General features: G+C 39.4%; 1 protein-coding gene across 9 annotated transcripts in view; it reads left to right on the forward strand.

Annotated features, from left to right (window-relative positions):
* TRERF1 (transcriptional regulating factor 1) overlaps window positions 1–18174 on the forward strand; it is a 94282-nt gene that overhangs the window by 52377 nt on the left and 23731 nt on the right. For 6 of the 9 annotated variants that reach the window (XM_087963189.1, XM_087963193.1, XM_087963196.1 and 3 more), the window contains exon 2: window positions 16078–17656. In XM_087963189.1, coding sequence (XP_087819315.1) covers window positions 16286–17656 — 1371 coding nt within the window. In that variant the 5' untranslated portion in view covers window positions 16078–16285. Of the gene's footprint in view, window positions 1–16077; window positions 17657–18174 lie in introns of those variants that run through there. The other 3 variants (XM_087963217.1, XM_087963185.1, XM_087963214.1) reach the window with 1 other exon arrangement.

The raw sequence follows: 18174 nt of genomic DNA on the forward strand, positions 1-18174 counted from the left end.
AAAATGGAAGTTGGATCTGTGTAGCATGGGATGTAGCTGAGGCTGCTCCTTCAGCAAGTTATTATTTTTCAGCCTTAATTTCGGAATCTCAACTGGAAATATAAGCTGTCTGTCTATTGAGACTTTTGTCAGCATTTCGACACTAATAGTTCTATTAGTAAAATGGTTTTCTTGGTTGAGTCGTAATGCTGAACAGGAAGTGAGATTATTTTTTTTAAACATTAAGATAATGTTACATGAAAAAACAAAATATTACATCACCAGCAATGCTGCTACTAAAGAATTCTAAAGAAACTATATAGCTAGTTAGGAACTGCTTGTAATCATCTTCTGAAATAGGAAATATAAGAAACCACAAAGAACAGTGTCTTCAGTAATTCTGAAGCCCGGCTAAAGCTCAAAAATAGAATGACTTTTGTTAACTTACTTAACTTCAACAGAATTAGATGAACTAATTGAAGACAAACTATTAATGTTTATTAACTAAAACAGCTGAACAAAGCATTCACATACATTTTTTTTAATAAAATCAGAAAATGACAAGCCTTTTGATTTCAGGAAATTGGTAAATATGGACAGTTAGTCATCAAGGATGCATAAATACAATTTGTCAATTATGATTGAATTGCCATACAAGGCTACATAACCACACCTGGGATCACAGGCCTGTAAAGTAAGTGGACCTATATCACATGGGGGGAAGACTAATGATTTGAAGTTTATTTTGTGATTTTTGAACTATTGTATGCCTAATTTGGGGTTCATTCTTAATTGTTTCAAACCTGAAAATGGAGAACTGTGTAGTCAGTTCTAAGCAAACATGAGGATTGAAATAAAGGGCATTTGAGAGTTGCAGTTTGTTCCTTATTTTTTAGAATTATAAAATTGCTATTTATTCATTCCACTGATACAAACTTGCAATCCTCAACTGTTACAAGGTCACATCAGAATTAAAATAACTTTTAAGCCAAGTTGCAAAAGCAAAACCAAAGTAGGAGATAAACGCAGTGAGAAAGACGAGGTATGGGTAACATTGCAGAAAGTCTCTTTGAAAAAGCTTTATTTTAATAAGTTCCTAAAAGCTTTCAAGTAGGGGGCCAATCTAAGTGGGGATCTCATTCTATAGAGAAACAGCACCTTCTAGCTTCAGTTTTCCTGACATCCTGTTAGCATGGGACAATAAGGAGCCCTCCATACACCTAACAGGCTGAACTATCTAACAGAGGAGCTGGTCTCATAGGCTTTGTAGTTTGTATCTAAATTGATTCATATTGTAAGCAGCCCATAGTTTCATACTCTGAGGTGGGTGGAATATAAATTTAATAAATAAAAATAGGTTAAATATCACTTTACATTGCATTCAGAATGAAACAAATAAGCTCTGCAGGATCCATAGTATAGGTTTAATATATTCCTTGTGTCAAGAACCAGTTAAGACGTGAGTAATTTACTGGTAGCCTTTAAAGGCAGCATCATATAAAGTGCATTGCAGTAGTCTATCTGGGCAGTGTCCCAAAGGTATTTAGGCAGTGATGAGAGTATGAGTTAGTGTTGCTAAATCCTCCTGTACCACCTAAAGATACGCTTTGGTGCACTACCCAAAGCTGAGCAAATGTCCTCCTAATCACAGCTTCCAACTGCTGTTCAAAAAGGATCCCCAAATTACAAATCTGGACCAGTTGTCCCTGTCATCTAGGAAGAACTCGTGTTTACAACTAGCAACTCTGTCTTGCTTTGCATTTGACTTGAGCCTGTTCTCTTCCATCAATCTTCACAGCCTCTGAGCACCAGGATACAACAACAACAGCATCTTCCCCATAATGTGGGATATAGCTGAGTGCCATCATATATTGATGCTATCATGTCTTAATTCTCAGTTGACCTCCCCTTTGTCTAGATGTTAAAAAAAAGAAGAGACATGAACTGATCCCTGGGGAATTCCATAAATGAAGGGCCAGTGGGCTTACCTTTCTTCTCCTCTATAAGACACAAAGGAACAAGTGAAAGTGCCCCAAAACCCAGGGTCAAGGGTGACAGTGAATTACGTGTCTCAGAGTTGGCTAACTGTCAGCATTCTGGCAATTACCTCACAAATCGTGAGTCTCAAGCCAAACTTCCAAAACTTTAAAGGTTTTATTGGGAGTTAACATATCGGCATGACCTGGATGTAGCTGACTCTGAGACACGTAATTCACTGTCACCCTTAACTCTGGTTTTCCCCCACCCCTCTGGGTGTATCATAAGTCATATTCTCCAGTGAAACATGTCCATAGTCAAGAGTCATCAATCATGTTCTCCAATTAGAGATTTGCGCAGCAGAAACTTCAGTTGCCTAGTTACAATCTCTGAAGAATATGAATGGCATGCATTTTCGATTCCAAACTGCTGCACTGTTCTTTCAAACTCCCCCCGCTTTCTGTTGGCAACTATAAAACAGGCATAGAAATGCTTTATGAGTTGACAATAGCAATATATAGTTGAGTATCATCAATATTCAATATTGAATTCTCAATTGACACATAAGCACACACCCAAGTTAGTAACGTCAAATAATACAGGTTGGGTGATAGTTCTCTAATGCAATGTGAGAAATAATTTCATTCACCTTTCTTGCTGTCATGGAGTAGGCACATGGTCATATACCTGAGCTCAGTCAAATTTGCTTTCTATCTTTTTCCACCAGCAGCCCAGGTACACATTTGGCACTTCAGTTGCCAAGGAAATGTTTGAGAGCAACCAAGTCATAGGCCTCATTCACCTCTGAGTGCCAGTGGTCTGTCAATTAGCATTTGAGCACAGAAGTCAAAGTATCTTCTCCAGTAAATTGGAAAAGGCTACCATTAGGAACCTGGTGGGATGAGAGTAACTACTACAACATCATGGGAAACTTTTTCAGGGGTCCTGTGACATTGTTTAAAAGAGACTAATATGACCTTTACAGATTCAGATATCTGGGTTTGTTGCCTCATTTTATCATAGGTGATCCGTTTGTTCATGTGAGAGTCTGGTTCAAATTGGGTGGTTTATGCAAGTATGGACTTTCCACCCTGTGCCTAAGAAAGTTCATCATTGTTCGGTATGTGTTGTAATTTATTACTAATATGTTTTGAATACTAATATGTTTGAATGAAATGAGCTATGAATGTAGGTGACAGCCAATATTATTCTGCTTTGTTTTTGTGGTCTGTCTTTTAACAGATGCTCCTTGGGAACTGATTTAGTTCTATTGATTTTTTTCCATTGGCAGTGATACGATATCAAAATGATATCATACTTTTAGATTACTGGTTTCCATTTATAATTGAAATAAAATGCACTTCCTGTGTGCTGAACTTCACAGGGAATGATTGTTTATAATCAGAGTGGGTAAATGTTCAAGCTTGAGGCTTGCCAAAGTTCGTTCATATATGCATTTTCACATAACATATATGTTAATATTTGTTGGGTGTTTGTGTGTCTCCAGTAGAAGAGAACAAAAGTAGTTGAGGATTGAACTGAGGAGTCCTTGATGCTCTTTAAGCTTGGTTGGTATGCTTGCATCCAACTTGGTAATTTGATGATGGTGATGTTACCTAGTTAGATAATGAAATGCCTGCAAACAACTATGACACCATGGACACCACATTTGTATGTCTATTATTGCAAAAGAGAACAGGATACTAAAGAAGAAGGGCTGAATACCAATCCTGGGTAGGTCTTGTCCTTGTTTCCAAAAGAGAAGTGAAGAAATTGGAAAGTGGGCTATGTTTTGGCTTGTGGCTTCCTTTGAAACATGCCCATGCATGTAATCCTGATATGCAGAAGAATAGAAAATATGCTTTCAAACTTCCTGGAATTTTCCTAATAAAAAAACATCTGACAAACATTCTCAATAAAACCATACTGTTCCTTTCTGAAAGAGGAAGAACATTTCTGGAGAATAAGGAGAAAAAAAAGTATGCCTTTTTCTATTATATCTAAGAAAAACATCCTTCTTTGGAAAAAACTACATCTTGAAGTTGTATGAACAGCCTCTTTTTTAAAAAAAACCTCTTTTATTTCCAATAAAAGCTATGAGGAGAAATGAAGCATTTTCTCTAGATATAAAGCATTTAGAAATGTGCAAGTAGGCTTTTTGAATGTGGTGTTCCAGCCATATTGGACTGTCATCCCAACCAGCATGGCCAAGACTAGGGTGGTGATGGTTTCTCTGTCTTTTCTTATATCTGGCAGATGTTAGATTGGAGAAGTATCATCTGGGGAGTACTGAGCATCTACAATAAACAATACTTTTTATTTGGGCTTTGAAATATATCTAGCTCTTATCTGCCCTTGACATTTTGCTGGGTCTAAGAATAATATATGAATTAACCTTTTGTTAATTTCACTAAACCATAGTTACAATTATTCTTTGCTTCTGCTATTCCCAGTCCTCAGGCTTAAGGTGTCTGCTTATTGCATTTGTATATATAGTGACAAAAATGTCTTATACTGACTGCCTGTATACAGTTGCCCAAAATTATTTCATTCTTTGTTTTTAATACACCTTAGGCTGAAAGGGTATATTCTTCTTACTGGAAAATAGTACACATATTAGGAGCTGAAGTGCATTATTCAAAGCAGTATATTCTAGATACTTTGGGTGACAATCTTATGTTGGGGAGAGATTGTGGGAAAATCTAGATTTTTGGTGCTCGGTGTAGATAAAGGTGGAAGATCTTTGAACCACTAGAAAGCCTACTTTGTGCTTGATTTCAATCTTTTAAATGCCTGAGTATTGTATATTTTGTTGCTTACATTGGTTTTAATAATTTCCTCTGCTTGTAAACGATACAGGGTTTTAAGCTCATTTTTCTTGTCTTTTAGTACAGACTATAACTATTTTTACTTTTGTAATCTATTCAAGAATAGAATGCTTATTTTCAAACCACTTGCAAAAGACTATTAACATACTCATCACGCAACTCAAGGGATGCCCTTGCAAGTTATCAGACCTTCAACTATCATCTCCAGAAATAAAAGAAGGTATAAATTGTCCTCTGTTACAACCATTTGTTGAGCGACTCTTCAAAGTTATAGTGGCACTGAAAAAAGTAACTTATGACCAGTTTTCACTTACCAGCATCCCCATGGTCGCATGATCAGAATTTAGGCACTTGCCAACTGGCTGGTGTTTATGACAGCTGCACTGTCCCAGGGTTATGTGATCACCATTTATAACATTCCAAGCTGGCTTCTGACAAGCAGAATAGATGGGGGAAGCCAGTATTCACTTAATGATTGGATGATTCACTTAACAACTACAGGGATTAACTTAACCACTGCGGTAAAGAAAATCACAAAATGGGGAAAAACTCCCTTAGCAACTGCTAAGCAATGAAAATTCTGGGCTCAGTTGTGGTCATAAATTAAGGACTACCTGTAATATATAATCCTGCAAGAAAAGATACTCTGCAGAATCTCAGTAGATGTGAAGCAAAACTCAAAACAATGTTACATGTTTGACACTGATGTCTCTGCATGTTTCTCAAACACTCGAATCAATTCACTATATCAAAAATACAAGATGTAATTGTGTTATTAGGCTTCTTGAATTGAAAATCCCATTTTAAAAAAAGCAGGCTAATCTTGTTTCACACTTAGGTTTGATGGAATTATACACAGTATATCTGTATTTCTTTGAAGACTTTTATATAATGTGTTTCTAAATCAAAAAAATGGACATTCAGAGTTCACGGTTTCAAGAGAGAATTGGATTCCCCTGTTCATTGTTACCTGATATGAGTAGTAAAACCAGAGCTACTATAGCAGCAAAGCTGTGATGATAACTCTAAACTTCTGCAACATGAAATATTAGAGAGATTATAGCTTCATGGCAGAAATGGTTTTTTTAATTAACTTAAGCATGCCAGAGTATCACTTTTAGTGTATTTCTTTTAATGTACCATTCCTAGCAATGAATTATTTGAAGTGGCTTTGGGTTTTGCCCTCCAACCCAGGTTGAGTGAATTGTCATCTTGGGTACTGCTCCCCCTGTCAGATTCGCCCTGGAATCATGGCTCCTTCTCAGATGGTAGCTATGCCTGGAGGAGCCTTTGCACAGGTTCACTTTGTATACCAGTTGTGCACTTTCCTTAACTAGGAGGCCTTGCTAACTTTCAGTGATGGCTTAGTCACCTCTTGATTGGGTTAGCCCAATGTGCTCTAAATGGGGCTGTCCTTGAAGACCACCCAGAAGCGTGCATTGGTACATGTGGTCGTCAAGGACACATGTGGGCTCTTCAAGTTTTCCCCATGTTAAACTGCTTTTGCATTGGCTCCCAGTTGCTTTATGAGTGCAATTCAAGGTGCCAGTTATCACTTTTAAAGCCCTAAATGGCATGAGGCCAAATTATATATAGGATCACTTCTTCCTGAGGATATCTGCCTATTCTATTAGGTTAGATAGGCTGGAGGAACTCCAGGTCCTTTCCCTTAAATGTTTCCATTTGGTGGGACATCAGAGATAGATTGCTCCAAGTCAGTGAAATCCCTCTTGTCAACATTTAGAGGACCCCAAGCTTATTAGTCTTTAGAAGGCTCTAAAGAACTAGCAATTCACCCAGGCTATTGTACAAGTGAGTACAGCAAATGTAATTGTAGAATTGGTGGAATGTCCTGTTTTTATTGAAAGTCATGGCAAATACTTTAGCATTTCCATGTACAAGGTAAGTGGCCATATATGTTGTCTAAATAAAATGAAGTAACTTAGCCAAAAGATAATAGTAACATTTACAAAAGTGATTCTTGATTTATGTGGGAATAATTATGACTGCGGGACAGTCTGCATTTGCACTAAATTGAATAAATAAATATAATTAGTTAGAAATTAATATAGTATCTTTGTTGTATTATAATGATGAAGGGTTTTTTTTTTTGAAAAAGACCCTTATACTTAATGCTGAACTGTAAAGAATCTGATAACATGATAATTTCCTCTTTATATCCCTCCCTCCCCATTTTGGTTTTATAATAGCCATAGCAGTGGCACTTATATACCGCTTCACAGTGCTTTATAGCCATCTCTAAGCTGTTTACAGAGTCAGCATGTTGCCCCTAACAATCTGGGTCCTCATTTTACCAACCTCAGAAGGATGGAAGGCTAAGTCAACCTCGAGCCTGGTGAAATTCAAACTGCCAAATTGCAGGCAGCCAGCAGTCAGCAGAAGTAGCTTGCAATACTGCATTCTAACCACTGCTTCACCACGGCTCTTTTAATGGTTCTCCTGAGGTGATGAACAGCATAATCCTCAAAATGTTAATAAGTAGAAATGATATTTAAAATCCTCTCTTGTCCTTGGATCTTTCTGTATTCTCTAAACCAATCATATTTTAAATGATATTACTCTTTTTAATAAAAAGTTTTCAAGTTTCTTACATTGATTTTTCTTTAGGCAACAATTGTTATTATTGTTATGGTTGATTGCATAGTCAGCCAGGTGTTCAGACTGAATTTGGCATTTTTGACCACTTATCAAGTCCTTCCCAAGGACCTAGGGTAGACAGATGGGGTGTTACAGATATCATTGCAGGATGTAAGCTGTTCTGAGTAAAACTGCCTTTTGCAATCAACTGATGGTGATTTTGTCACAAGTAGTGTTCAAGAGATGCTCCGTATATTTTGGGATTGCACCCAAAGTGCTTATTTATCACTATTGTTGCTACCTTTGCTTTCTTTTGCCACAGTTGTTCAATTTCTATTTGCATGTCTATGTATTTTGTTTATCTTCTCCAGTCTTTTCTCTGCTATTATTATGTTGTTATTATAATAACTCCCAACAACTCTGGGTGGCTCACAGCAATCAAACAAATTGCATTAAAATCAATTAAAAACACAGATACATGATGCTAAGAATGTTGAAAGCAAGGCGTCTCACTCTCCCTTGCGAAAGGCCTGGGTAAATACATGTTTGAGGGTCTTCTTCTTCTTCTTCTTCTTCTTATTATTATTATTAATTTGATGCCTGTTTTTAAAATCAGTTTAAGAACAGCCTATAGATTCTGAATGGGAAAACTGTTGACTGGTTAGCTTACACTGGATTCACAAACAACAGAAAGGAGTGCTTTCATAGCTTCTGGTGTGCTAGCTGTGTTTCTTCTTGATCTAGTCAGATTTGGTGATAATTATCCACAGGGGTGGGATTCAAATTTTTTAACAACTGGTTCTGTGGGCGTGGCTTAGGTGGTGGGCATGGCTTGGTGGTCATGTGACTGGGTGGACATGGCTTGGTGGTCATGTTATTGGCTGGGCGTGGCCAACTCAATATCACTCACATCGAGGCACATATCTCCTCACCTGGCCTCTCATGACTGTGGGGATGCTGCAACAGTCGTAAGTGTGAAAAATGGTCATAAGTCACTTTTTTCAGTGCCATTGTATCTTTGAATGGTCACTCCACACAAGCAAAGTACTAGCAAAGGAGGAAAAAAACCCTCCAGAGACATTCCTGAGGCAGGAAGTCTAGTCCTGCCAAGAATGTAATAAGGGTTAATGGAGAGGCAGTTTCTGTAAGCAACACCAGAATGTTTCCTTCCTGCCTTCCTTACAGGATTAGGCCAGTAATTTCTTCTAACAACCTGTTCTCCAAACTGCTTAGAATGTTAACAACCGGTTCTAGCGAATAGGTGCGAACTGATAGAATCCCACCCCTGCTGAGAATGCCCTTTCTATCTACATTGCAAGATAGTCCAGCCACAACCTGTACGTCTGGTCATGATGGTCGGGGAAGGGGGTATGTTAATTTCTTCTTTATCTTCCAGAGACACGTTACGTCTGTCAAGTATCTTCACCTAAAAGATAGGTGGGCCAGCCAGGGGCTGGCGTTTTTATATTGGCAGACTCCGCTTGTTGACATCAGAAGGTGTGAAGTGGTAGAATCCCACCCCTGATTATCCACCCCTTAGCAACATCGTATTCTGATTATTACAATACTGTATAGACCTGTCCTTGGGGGGGTGACTCTTGAAGACAAACTTGTTACAAAATGTTGCAATTCAGAGTGTTAACTGGGTCTGGGTTATATAGATCATGTGATGCCTGGAGAAGTCATACTGAAAGCTCTATGTAGGTTGCCAATTGTTTACCAAGAACAATTCAAGGCATTATATTTAAGGCCTGAATATCTAAGGGATTATCTCTCTGCTTACAAACCCATAATGTTCTTCCTAAGATTAGCAGCAGAAACTGTTCTGAATGCTGTCAGTGGCATGTTTTGGCAAACTGGCGAAGACCTTCTCCTGCCTAAGTTCCTAGACTACAGAAAACATTTTCTTGGAAATTGTAGGTGGGACCCCCATTCTCCCAGTATGTAGGAAATCTTTTGATATGTATCTTTTTCACCAGATTTATGTCTATGGAGATTCTCAGTCATCCAAGTCATGGTTGCCCCAAAGGTGCTTTTTCAAGAGGTAACTGGACTTTCTGGTTTTTCTTTGAAGATGTTTTGCTTCTCATCCAAGAAATTTCTTCAGATGAGAGAAAGCTTCTTGGATGATACAAATAATCAGAGTTGGAAGGGACCTTATAGGTCATCTAGTTCAACCCCCCCACCCAAGCGGGATACCCTAACACCATTTCTGAAAAATGGCAGTCCAATCTCTTCTTGAAGGTCTCAAGTGATGGCGCTCCCACAACTTCCGAAGGCAAGCTGTTCCATTGGTTGATTGTTCTCACTGTCAGAAAGTTTCTCCTTATTTCCTGGTTAAATCTCTCCTTGTTCAGTTTCCATCCATTATTCCTTGTCTGGCCTACAGGCGCTTTAGAAAATAGATTGACCCCTTCCTCCCTGTGGCAGCCCCTCAAATGATGAGAAGCAAAAGGTCTTCAAAGAAAAACAAAGTCCAATTGCCTCTCGAAAAAAACACTTTTGGGACACCAGATTTATTCTTGAATGTATTTATTTATATATTTATTATGTTTGAATTTATTTATATGCTGCCTTCTTTCTGTACAGCTCGAGGCAGTAAACATAGTGCTCCTTCCTATTTTCTCCACAATAGTAACCCTGTGTGGTAGGGTGGGCTGAGAGACAGTGACTGGCTCAAGGTCTTCCAGCCAATTTCCATGCCTAAGGATTAGAATTCATGTACTTTCTGCATCAAACTGGTTTTATTTATTAGACAATTTGAGTATTTATGTTATCGCTAAACTTAATCTCTGTGTATTAATCATTTCTCCAAATGATAAAGGTATGGTATAAATTAAATTTGGTGCAGAAGTGTCTTGGAGATGCAGTGTTATTAATTGGTGTCTACATCTGCCAGTTTTGCAGTTCGACTGAGGGTCCAACTCTATCTTTCCCTAACTATCTGCCTTCCAGTTTTGTTCGGGTGTTATGATTCTCAGTCAAGTACGATACATATTTCCTTGAAAATACAGGGCGATTCTACTGTACACTGTGTTTTAGGATTGCTCACATATTAGCAGTGATCACAATAATGTAATCGTGTATTTTTTCCTCCTTGGATAAGAAGCTGATTTTCTTCCAGATAGTTTGCAACAAAGCTCAGATCTAGAATTTGATAATTAGGCGGCATATAGTTATGTCTAAATAAAATAATAAATATATTACAAAATGAGATCTTGGATCTGTGGCAGAATTAGATGAACATTTCTTCTTTGAGGGAATTGTTGTCTCACCTGCCTCCCAACCCTTGAATCTAGATTATCTAGTGAATTTTACAGACAATTTAATATATAAACCCAATCCTAATCTTTCTAATCAGTTTTAGTGAGTTTACTCTTGTAAAAAGACTTCCTATCTTGATTTTCCCTTTTGATTTAATCAAAGTACACTGAACTGTTGCCTCTCTATCTCTGTATGTCTGGGCTCAAGTGAGCCATTACATTCTCTCACCCACGCACACAGGCACATGTGCACGCTTTAGACTACAACCAAGGTTGCATCTATTGGGAAAACAGTATGGCTACAAAACAATGTTGTTTGCACCACAGCTTACAATAAATATTAGTATGCAGGAAGAATGGTGGAATCCTAGATTCATTTAAGGGGCATTTTTGCCATTGAGGCCAATCCATTGTTAAGTGAAAGAAACCAAATTAAATAATCCCTGACAAATGGCTGCCTAGTCTTCACTAGAATGGAATGGGACAATTCACCAGAGCCGACTCACCACAGCTGACAGTTCAAGGTGGGATAACTCAAGAGAGAGACAAATTACAGCTCCCCCCAGCCTCAAGGACTTCTAACTTGAGAAGGTTCAAACATAAAGCAAGACAAAGCCTGCTGCAATTCAGTTATTCCGCTCTTGAGTTATCCCACATTGAATTGTCCTGTGGCAAATTGTCTCATGGCGAATTGGCTGTGGTGAGTTGACCAAGACCGTCAGTAGAAAACAGCCAATGAAAGAGAATCCATCATCCCTGCCTGATCCTGTTCACACATGCACATGTCACAGGTGGGGTAAAGGTTTAGTTTGAGGCTTTCCAAGCCCCAAATAGTCTTCTCCAGAAATCTACACACCAACCACAGAACCTTCCAGGAGTTCACAGTTCAGTCCAGGAACAAACCCAACATGAATCCACAGATTTGTGGACAAAACAAGGACGAGACAAGTCCACAAGGCAGAGGTAAAGCTAGGCCATTTTGTAAGGCAAAAACAAGTCCTTGAGGCACAGGCAAAATCTGTGAAATCCAGAGGTCAAAGCATGAGCATATAGTCAGGAAAGAAGATTCACTGCAAGAGGCACAGAGGCTGATGAATGCAAGGCAAGGAAACAAGACTCCTTGCTCCCAACGTTGTTTCACTCCACTTGCTGAGCTAAATAGCCACTGCCTGGTACAGTCTATCAAGAGGGGTGAGGCTGCAGCCTCACAAGTACCTCTCATGGCTCTGTCAGATCCCAATTTGGAGGAGGACAAGGAGATGGAACCAAGGCAATCTGACAGGCATGGCACATCTCCCCTGGAACAACTGGAGAGTCCAGGGGCTGAACTTGATGCTGTCTGAGGCCCCTCCATCATTGGGGGAAGTGGTCAATGAGATAGGGAGCCACCTGCCTTCACGAAGGCAGGGGACAATTGGCTGCAGACGGGCTGTAGCAATGAGAGACAACAGATCTCATCTGTCAAGGAACAGCTGCTCTTGTGCTAGTTTTGTTTTTTTGTAACATTCAAATTGGAATCTGCTGCTTTTTAAGTTAAATGTTATTAATCAACATCCTTTATCCTGAAATGATGGAAAACAGACCTTGACCTTGTTCTGTGGTGATATTCTTTCAAATATTTGAACAGTACTGTCATGGCCACCTAAATCTCCTCAAGGCCAAGCATTTCTAGGTCCTTTGATCTTTCTTGATTTTTGAATTGTCAGACTCTGCAAAAATGACTCAGACATGGTTAAATAAGAATCATTTTTTACTGACTAGAATGTAGTTGCTTAGATAGCTTCAAAATGAGAGCATGATCCATTTTTTTACTCACAGTCTTCCTGTTTTTTTTTACAACCTTGTAGATCTTGCTTTGCAATTTTTGGACTTGGTACTGAGTTGGCAGTTGGTAACTGGCATTCTTTAGTTTCCACACTATCTACAATTTGTTCATTTTTTTATTAAAGGGCCAAAAGCCACCAAGTCAGTGTGCTGTCTGACAACAATGGGGGAACCTTTCCTGAAGTGATAAGCAGCAGAGCATATAGGGGACTAACTGTTCTGAAGGAGGCCTCTATGATGGGCAAAGGCAAGAATGGTAAGAGATGTTGAGAGTCAGGTGACATACAAATTGGATGGATGGATGAATGGAATGAGTTAGTTTTAAAGGGTGGCAGTTGCAAAGAATAAAGATGGCTTTGACAAACACTCACCTATTGCCAGGGCAAGAAAAGCTGAAACACTTTTTAAGTGCAGAATGTCCAGATAACATTTGGAAGTAGCTCAGTCACCTCCCTAATTCACAGAATTACAAGAAGGAGAAGAAGGCACTGCACAGCAAAATCAGACTCGAAGGATTCTATTATAGTAATCAGTCCCAAGAAAAATATGTGTAGATATCCTGTGGAGTTGATTTCTTGGTCTGGTCTACCTAATAGGGCTGACCAAAGCTAAGCTAGGGTATCGACACAGTTGTTATAAGCAAACTCTGCAAAGATAGAGATCCAGCCTTGCGGTTAACAAAGACATGAAAAAAATTCTCATGGTGGCATTTTTTTCATCCAATCAACTGTGGATAATGGGTTGAGGACAGGTGCAACCTAACATCTAGCAATTGAAATAGGGCATCAGAAAGCTGACACTGGTCCACTCCCCTGTTGAGTAGAGGTGACACCAATACTTCTCATTTTAAATCACTTTTTAAAAATCTCATTTGGCTTTCCTGAATATGTAACCTGAATATTGGATTTAATCAATACCTGAGAATCATAATTATACTTTCTCCGCATTTAATGATCCCTGGATCTGGATTAGTTTTGTATTATTGTTAGCCTTTTCACCAGATACACCAGAATTCACCTGAACTCAGCAGCAGATGAAGCAGACTGGTTCTCTCAGGAAGGTATGGCATATATATTGTAGGAGGTCCAGGAAGGTGGCTGCTAAGATTAAGCCTTGCTTCAGTTTGGATTCGTTCCTGTCTGACATTGTTAGGGCAGAGTTTTTGTTCTGACTCTCTGCTTTAAAGGCAAATGTAGAGGAACCTGTTATCCAGTTTCTGGATTGTGACCTGGGACAGTGTGACCATTAGAATATATCTGCACTGATTTCCTGAGAGAAGCTCTCCTTCCCCATTCCCACACCAGAGTCTGAAGATGTTACCAAGTTGGGATATGGGGCAGGAAGGGGAGCATGAATTATTACCTAGGTGACAGTCAGGTTTGGACCTTTGTGTCTCCTGCATTTTGGGTGAAAATGGGTTGGGAGAGGCACGGATAATTGCAATAGAGGGTCAGCTGTGTATGGTGTGCAGCATGGAAGATGACTTTGTTTTGATGGAGTAATTAATTAGGAACATTGTCTAAAGTTACCTAATTGAAGATTTCCTGTGTTGCATGGTAAGGAGTTCCCTGGATAGGAAGGAGGTGCAGACTAGGAGGGAGAAGGGAACTTCATGAAAAAAGGTTGTGATTGTAGGGAATTAGGAGGATGACCTCTTCAGCATTCCTGATCTTGAAAGCTAAATATTGAGGTACTCATGCAAAACTATAGAGCAGGGGTCTTTGAACTTGGCAACTTTAAGACTTGTGGACTTCAACTCCCAGAACCCATAGCTGGTTGAGGAATTCTGGGAGTTGAAGTCCACAAGTCTTAAAGTTGCCAAGTTTGGAGACCTCTGCTATAGAGGAGTAAGAAAGTTCTTCATCAAAGGTACTGTAAGAGAACATTCTGTTGGATGAACAGTCTTTCTTTTCTTTTATTTACTATTGTCTTTGGCAAGCTGAACTGTGCATTAGTATTGAACCATTCAGCCCTCTAGGGTGCCACTTAGGTCGGATATATTAATCTTATGAAGTGGGTTATCATTTTTATATATACCTTTTAGACCACTCAGCAAAAGAACACTAAATATTTAATAATAAAAACATTAATGTACTGTATAAAGAGCAGTATAAAATATCAGTAGCTCAAAACAATAAATTATGTCAACCTGTTGAACACCTGTAAAATGAAACGGTCTTTGAAGTTCTTGGTGCTCTCTGAGCTTCGTTGTTTGCTTGCAGACATTTCATTACCACACTAAGTAACATCATCAGTGCTAGTGGATGTGGAGTTTGTTCCCTGTTTATATATAATATCTTGGCTTCCTAATGTTGATGGGTGTATGATTTTTCTCCTTGGTTTTTCCTTGATTATTGTTTCCTGTTTGTTTGTTTATCTGATATTAATCCCTTTTTATCTGGGTGTCGGCTGCTGGAGAGGATATGTTTTCCTCTTTTGATTTTTCCCTTAGCTTGTGTATCCTTAGCTCTTTAGAATGATGTGTAAATATTGTGTATCTCTATGTGTCTTTGCCTAGCCCTGCATAACCACAAAGTGTCAGCCTATCTTCTGGTAGAACATCCCATAAGGTTCTGTTTCTATACATGAACGTGTTCTTTATATGTGGCTATTTCAGAACAGAGGCAGGAATGCTTCTCAAACTTCTGTTGGGAATTTGGATCCAAAGCAGTGTAACACTAACACTTTGAAATGTGTTACTAAATAGATAGCCAATATAGCCAGGTTTAATCACAGGTCAGTGCAGTGTGGGTAAACATGGTGTGCATATATATTGAATAAGTAAGGACTGCAGTGGCTGAAACAGCATTTTTTCCCATTTGGTGGTAGGAGACGTCATTTCTCAAAGAAGGCTGATGCACTGTTTTCTTCTTTGTTCTCTCCCCTTCCCTTCCCCAATCAATAGGAAATTGATCCACTGTTTCTTGAAGTTTGCCCTCAAGGTTGTGGGCCTTGGCTTCTAGGGATTATAAAGAAGTCTGATTTGGGGCTTTGATTGTTGAATAACCAAGCCCTCCATTAGCATAAGCTGCATGCTGTTAAAGCTATTTAAACTTCCAGAAACAGATATATACCTAGGAACATAGTAAACTATGAATTTATTCTTTTGAATGGGTGGGCAACATAGTCTATAGCAGGGGTTTCAAATGGCAACTCGTGGGCCGGATGCATCATGCACAGGCCACATCCACCCCAGCTCCATAAAGGCAAAAAATGTCATGAAACATCACATGATGCCCTGAATTTGACACCCATGGGTAAATATAAAATCTTATATAACCCCTGGTTTCTCTTTTATGTCATCAGAGCACCTAGAAATTGGCAAACCACTAAGTGCCAAATGAGATTTGTTGTTGAGATTTTTCAGAAGGGAACACTGTGAAATTGATATTTAGGGCTTAAAAAACACATAAAAACAAGTTACTTTCATCCTTGTAAGAAAAAAATCCTCATCTGCCAGAATCTTTATCCCCAACAACCATGTGACAAACCTCCTTTCACTGGACACTACAACCCAACACTCCCAAATAGGGGTAAAGTTTTGAACAGTTGTGTTCGAAGGGATATAGGACTGCCGTAGTTATGTTTCCTTTCTTTTTCCTTTACAGGTGACAAAAGCACAACAAATATCTTGGTTTCAGTAAAGGCTTTTTTTCAGGCTGAAGTGGAATTCACCATCCATAAAAAATTCAGTTCTCTAGAACAAGTGGTCAAAAGAATAAAATAGGTTTGCCATGTTTTATTTTTAAGTTCTCTCAGGACTACACTGTTTGATTGTATTTTAAATGGTTCTTGCTGAGAGAAAAAGTGCTGAAAATGGGGGATCAGCAGACGTATAAAACAAACCATATAGTTAACAATAGTGAAAATGTATATTACCAGCAGCAGCACTTGAGTCCTCTGGCATCTGCAAACCACAACTATGGATCTTCAGCCATGCATACGTCTCCAGAGTCTCCCCTCTCTCCTTCATTCCCTCATGATGCCAGGGAAAACATCTCTTTGAATGTTGGGCCCAAAGGCCTCGGGCTAATGGATTCTCCCAGGCAAGCAGACTGGGCCCATTTGGCATCTGGAAACCACCTCCCAGTAAGAAACAGTCAGCATGTCATGTGGAACCCAATGGCTCAAAGCGAACCAGTTGATGGCTTTGACCATCTTTGTTCCCAAAGCAATGACCTCAGATCACAAAAAATTACCAGTGGAGTTTTGCATAAATTAGACTCTTTTGCCCAGGTGTTTGCTAGCCAAAACTTAAGAATCCAAGTGAACAATGTGTCTCAGCACATTCAGGCGCAGCCTCCAGTGATGGAGAATGCCGGCGATAGTGCACTTCGACAATTGCTATCTCAGAAACCTGTGGAACAACAACTTGTGCCGAGATACCAGCAGATGCCACAGCAAGTCCATCCCGGATTTGGAAGTGCACAGCAAAAGCAGCAGATGCAGTTAATGCAACACCAGTCCTCTCTTTATTATGACAACCAGCAGCATGTTGCTCACATCCCCATGCACTCTGCCATGCACCAGGGACAGGCCCACTTGCAGCAAATGCATTCTCAACACTTGCTGCCACCGCAGCTACAGCAAGATCAATACTATCTGCAGCAGCAGCAACCCCATCAAGGACAGCACAGGCTCTTGGTACATGACATGCAGCCTCAGCAGCAGCAACAGAGACAGTGCCCCATGCAAACAGCTCAGTATTATCCAATACAGCCTATGATGCAACAATTACAACAGCAGCAGCAACAGCAGCAGCAGATACAAACACAGCTTCCTCCCTATCACAGGGATACTAACCAGAAGTCTCTGCACGAACCTCAGCAATACTCCCAAGATCGAGGTAATTCCATGCAGCTTATACAGCTAGGAGCGGTCCCTCCGTATTTCTATCAAGATCAGCAGCAGTCCTTCAAACATTTGTATCCACAAAGTGTTCTGCAGCAGCAACAGCCATCTGCTGATGCCAGTCAGCCCGATCATTATCAGAGTGATCGTAACACTCAGGCATTGATGGATGAGCACCTGGGGCTCCCTATGGCAGAGGGGACTGAAGATCCAGCACCACAGGGCCTGGATTCTGTGGACAGCACAATCTCCCAGCAATCTCTTAGACCTTCAACAAGTGTTCAGATGAGTAACAAAAGACCCCAGCAGTTGTCTCCCAGTGCAGTGTGGCCACAGGTATATAGAACTTTATATCTTACTTTCTGATAACTAAGTTTAGAAAAAAGCTGTATTATTGTCTTATAACATTGAGCAGGCAGGCATGATTTTTTTTGTGAAATGTATACTTGGATTTCAGTAATATGCTGACCCAGAAAAGTAAGTGGAGCCAGGACATTCAGTATCACTCCCATTGAAATTAAATGTAAAAATATGTTGGAAAAAATTAATACTTTCCCCTTTGTTGCATTAAAAATGATAATTCAATAGCAGATTTTGGAAGGCTTTGGGATAGGTGCCTTCAGACCTAGGGTTTCAGTCTTTGCATTTTATCGACGATAGATGTCCAGTGAAATAGAAGAAGCCTTTTATGTCATTGAAATTTATGTCCTTTGAATGGAGACAAACAGATGCTTCTATTGGCAGAGCCATTTTGTGAATCAGTAATATTTAGCATTTATGATGAGCCAATGAAACTAAGTTAGATGCTTCTAGATATGATTAAAACGTGTTTGCTGGTGGGAATCTGTATAAAT

Source organism: Notechis scutatus, chromosome 1 (assembly GCF_049901735.1).
Source record: "Notechis scutatus isolate UNSWTSFEM ecotype Mainland chromosome 1, rNotScu1.2, whole genome shotgun sequence".
Classification (NCBI taxonomy): domain Eukaryota; kingdom Metazoa; phylum Chordata; class Lepidosauria; order Squamata; family Elapidae; genus Notechis; species Notechis scutatus.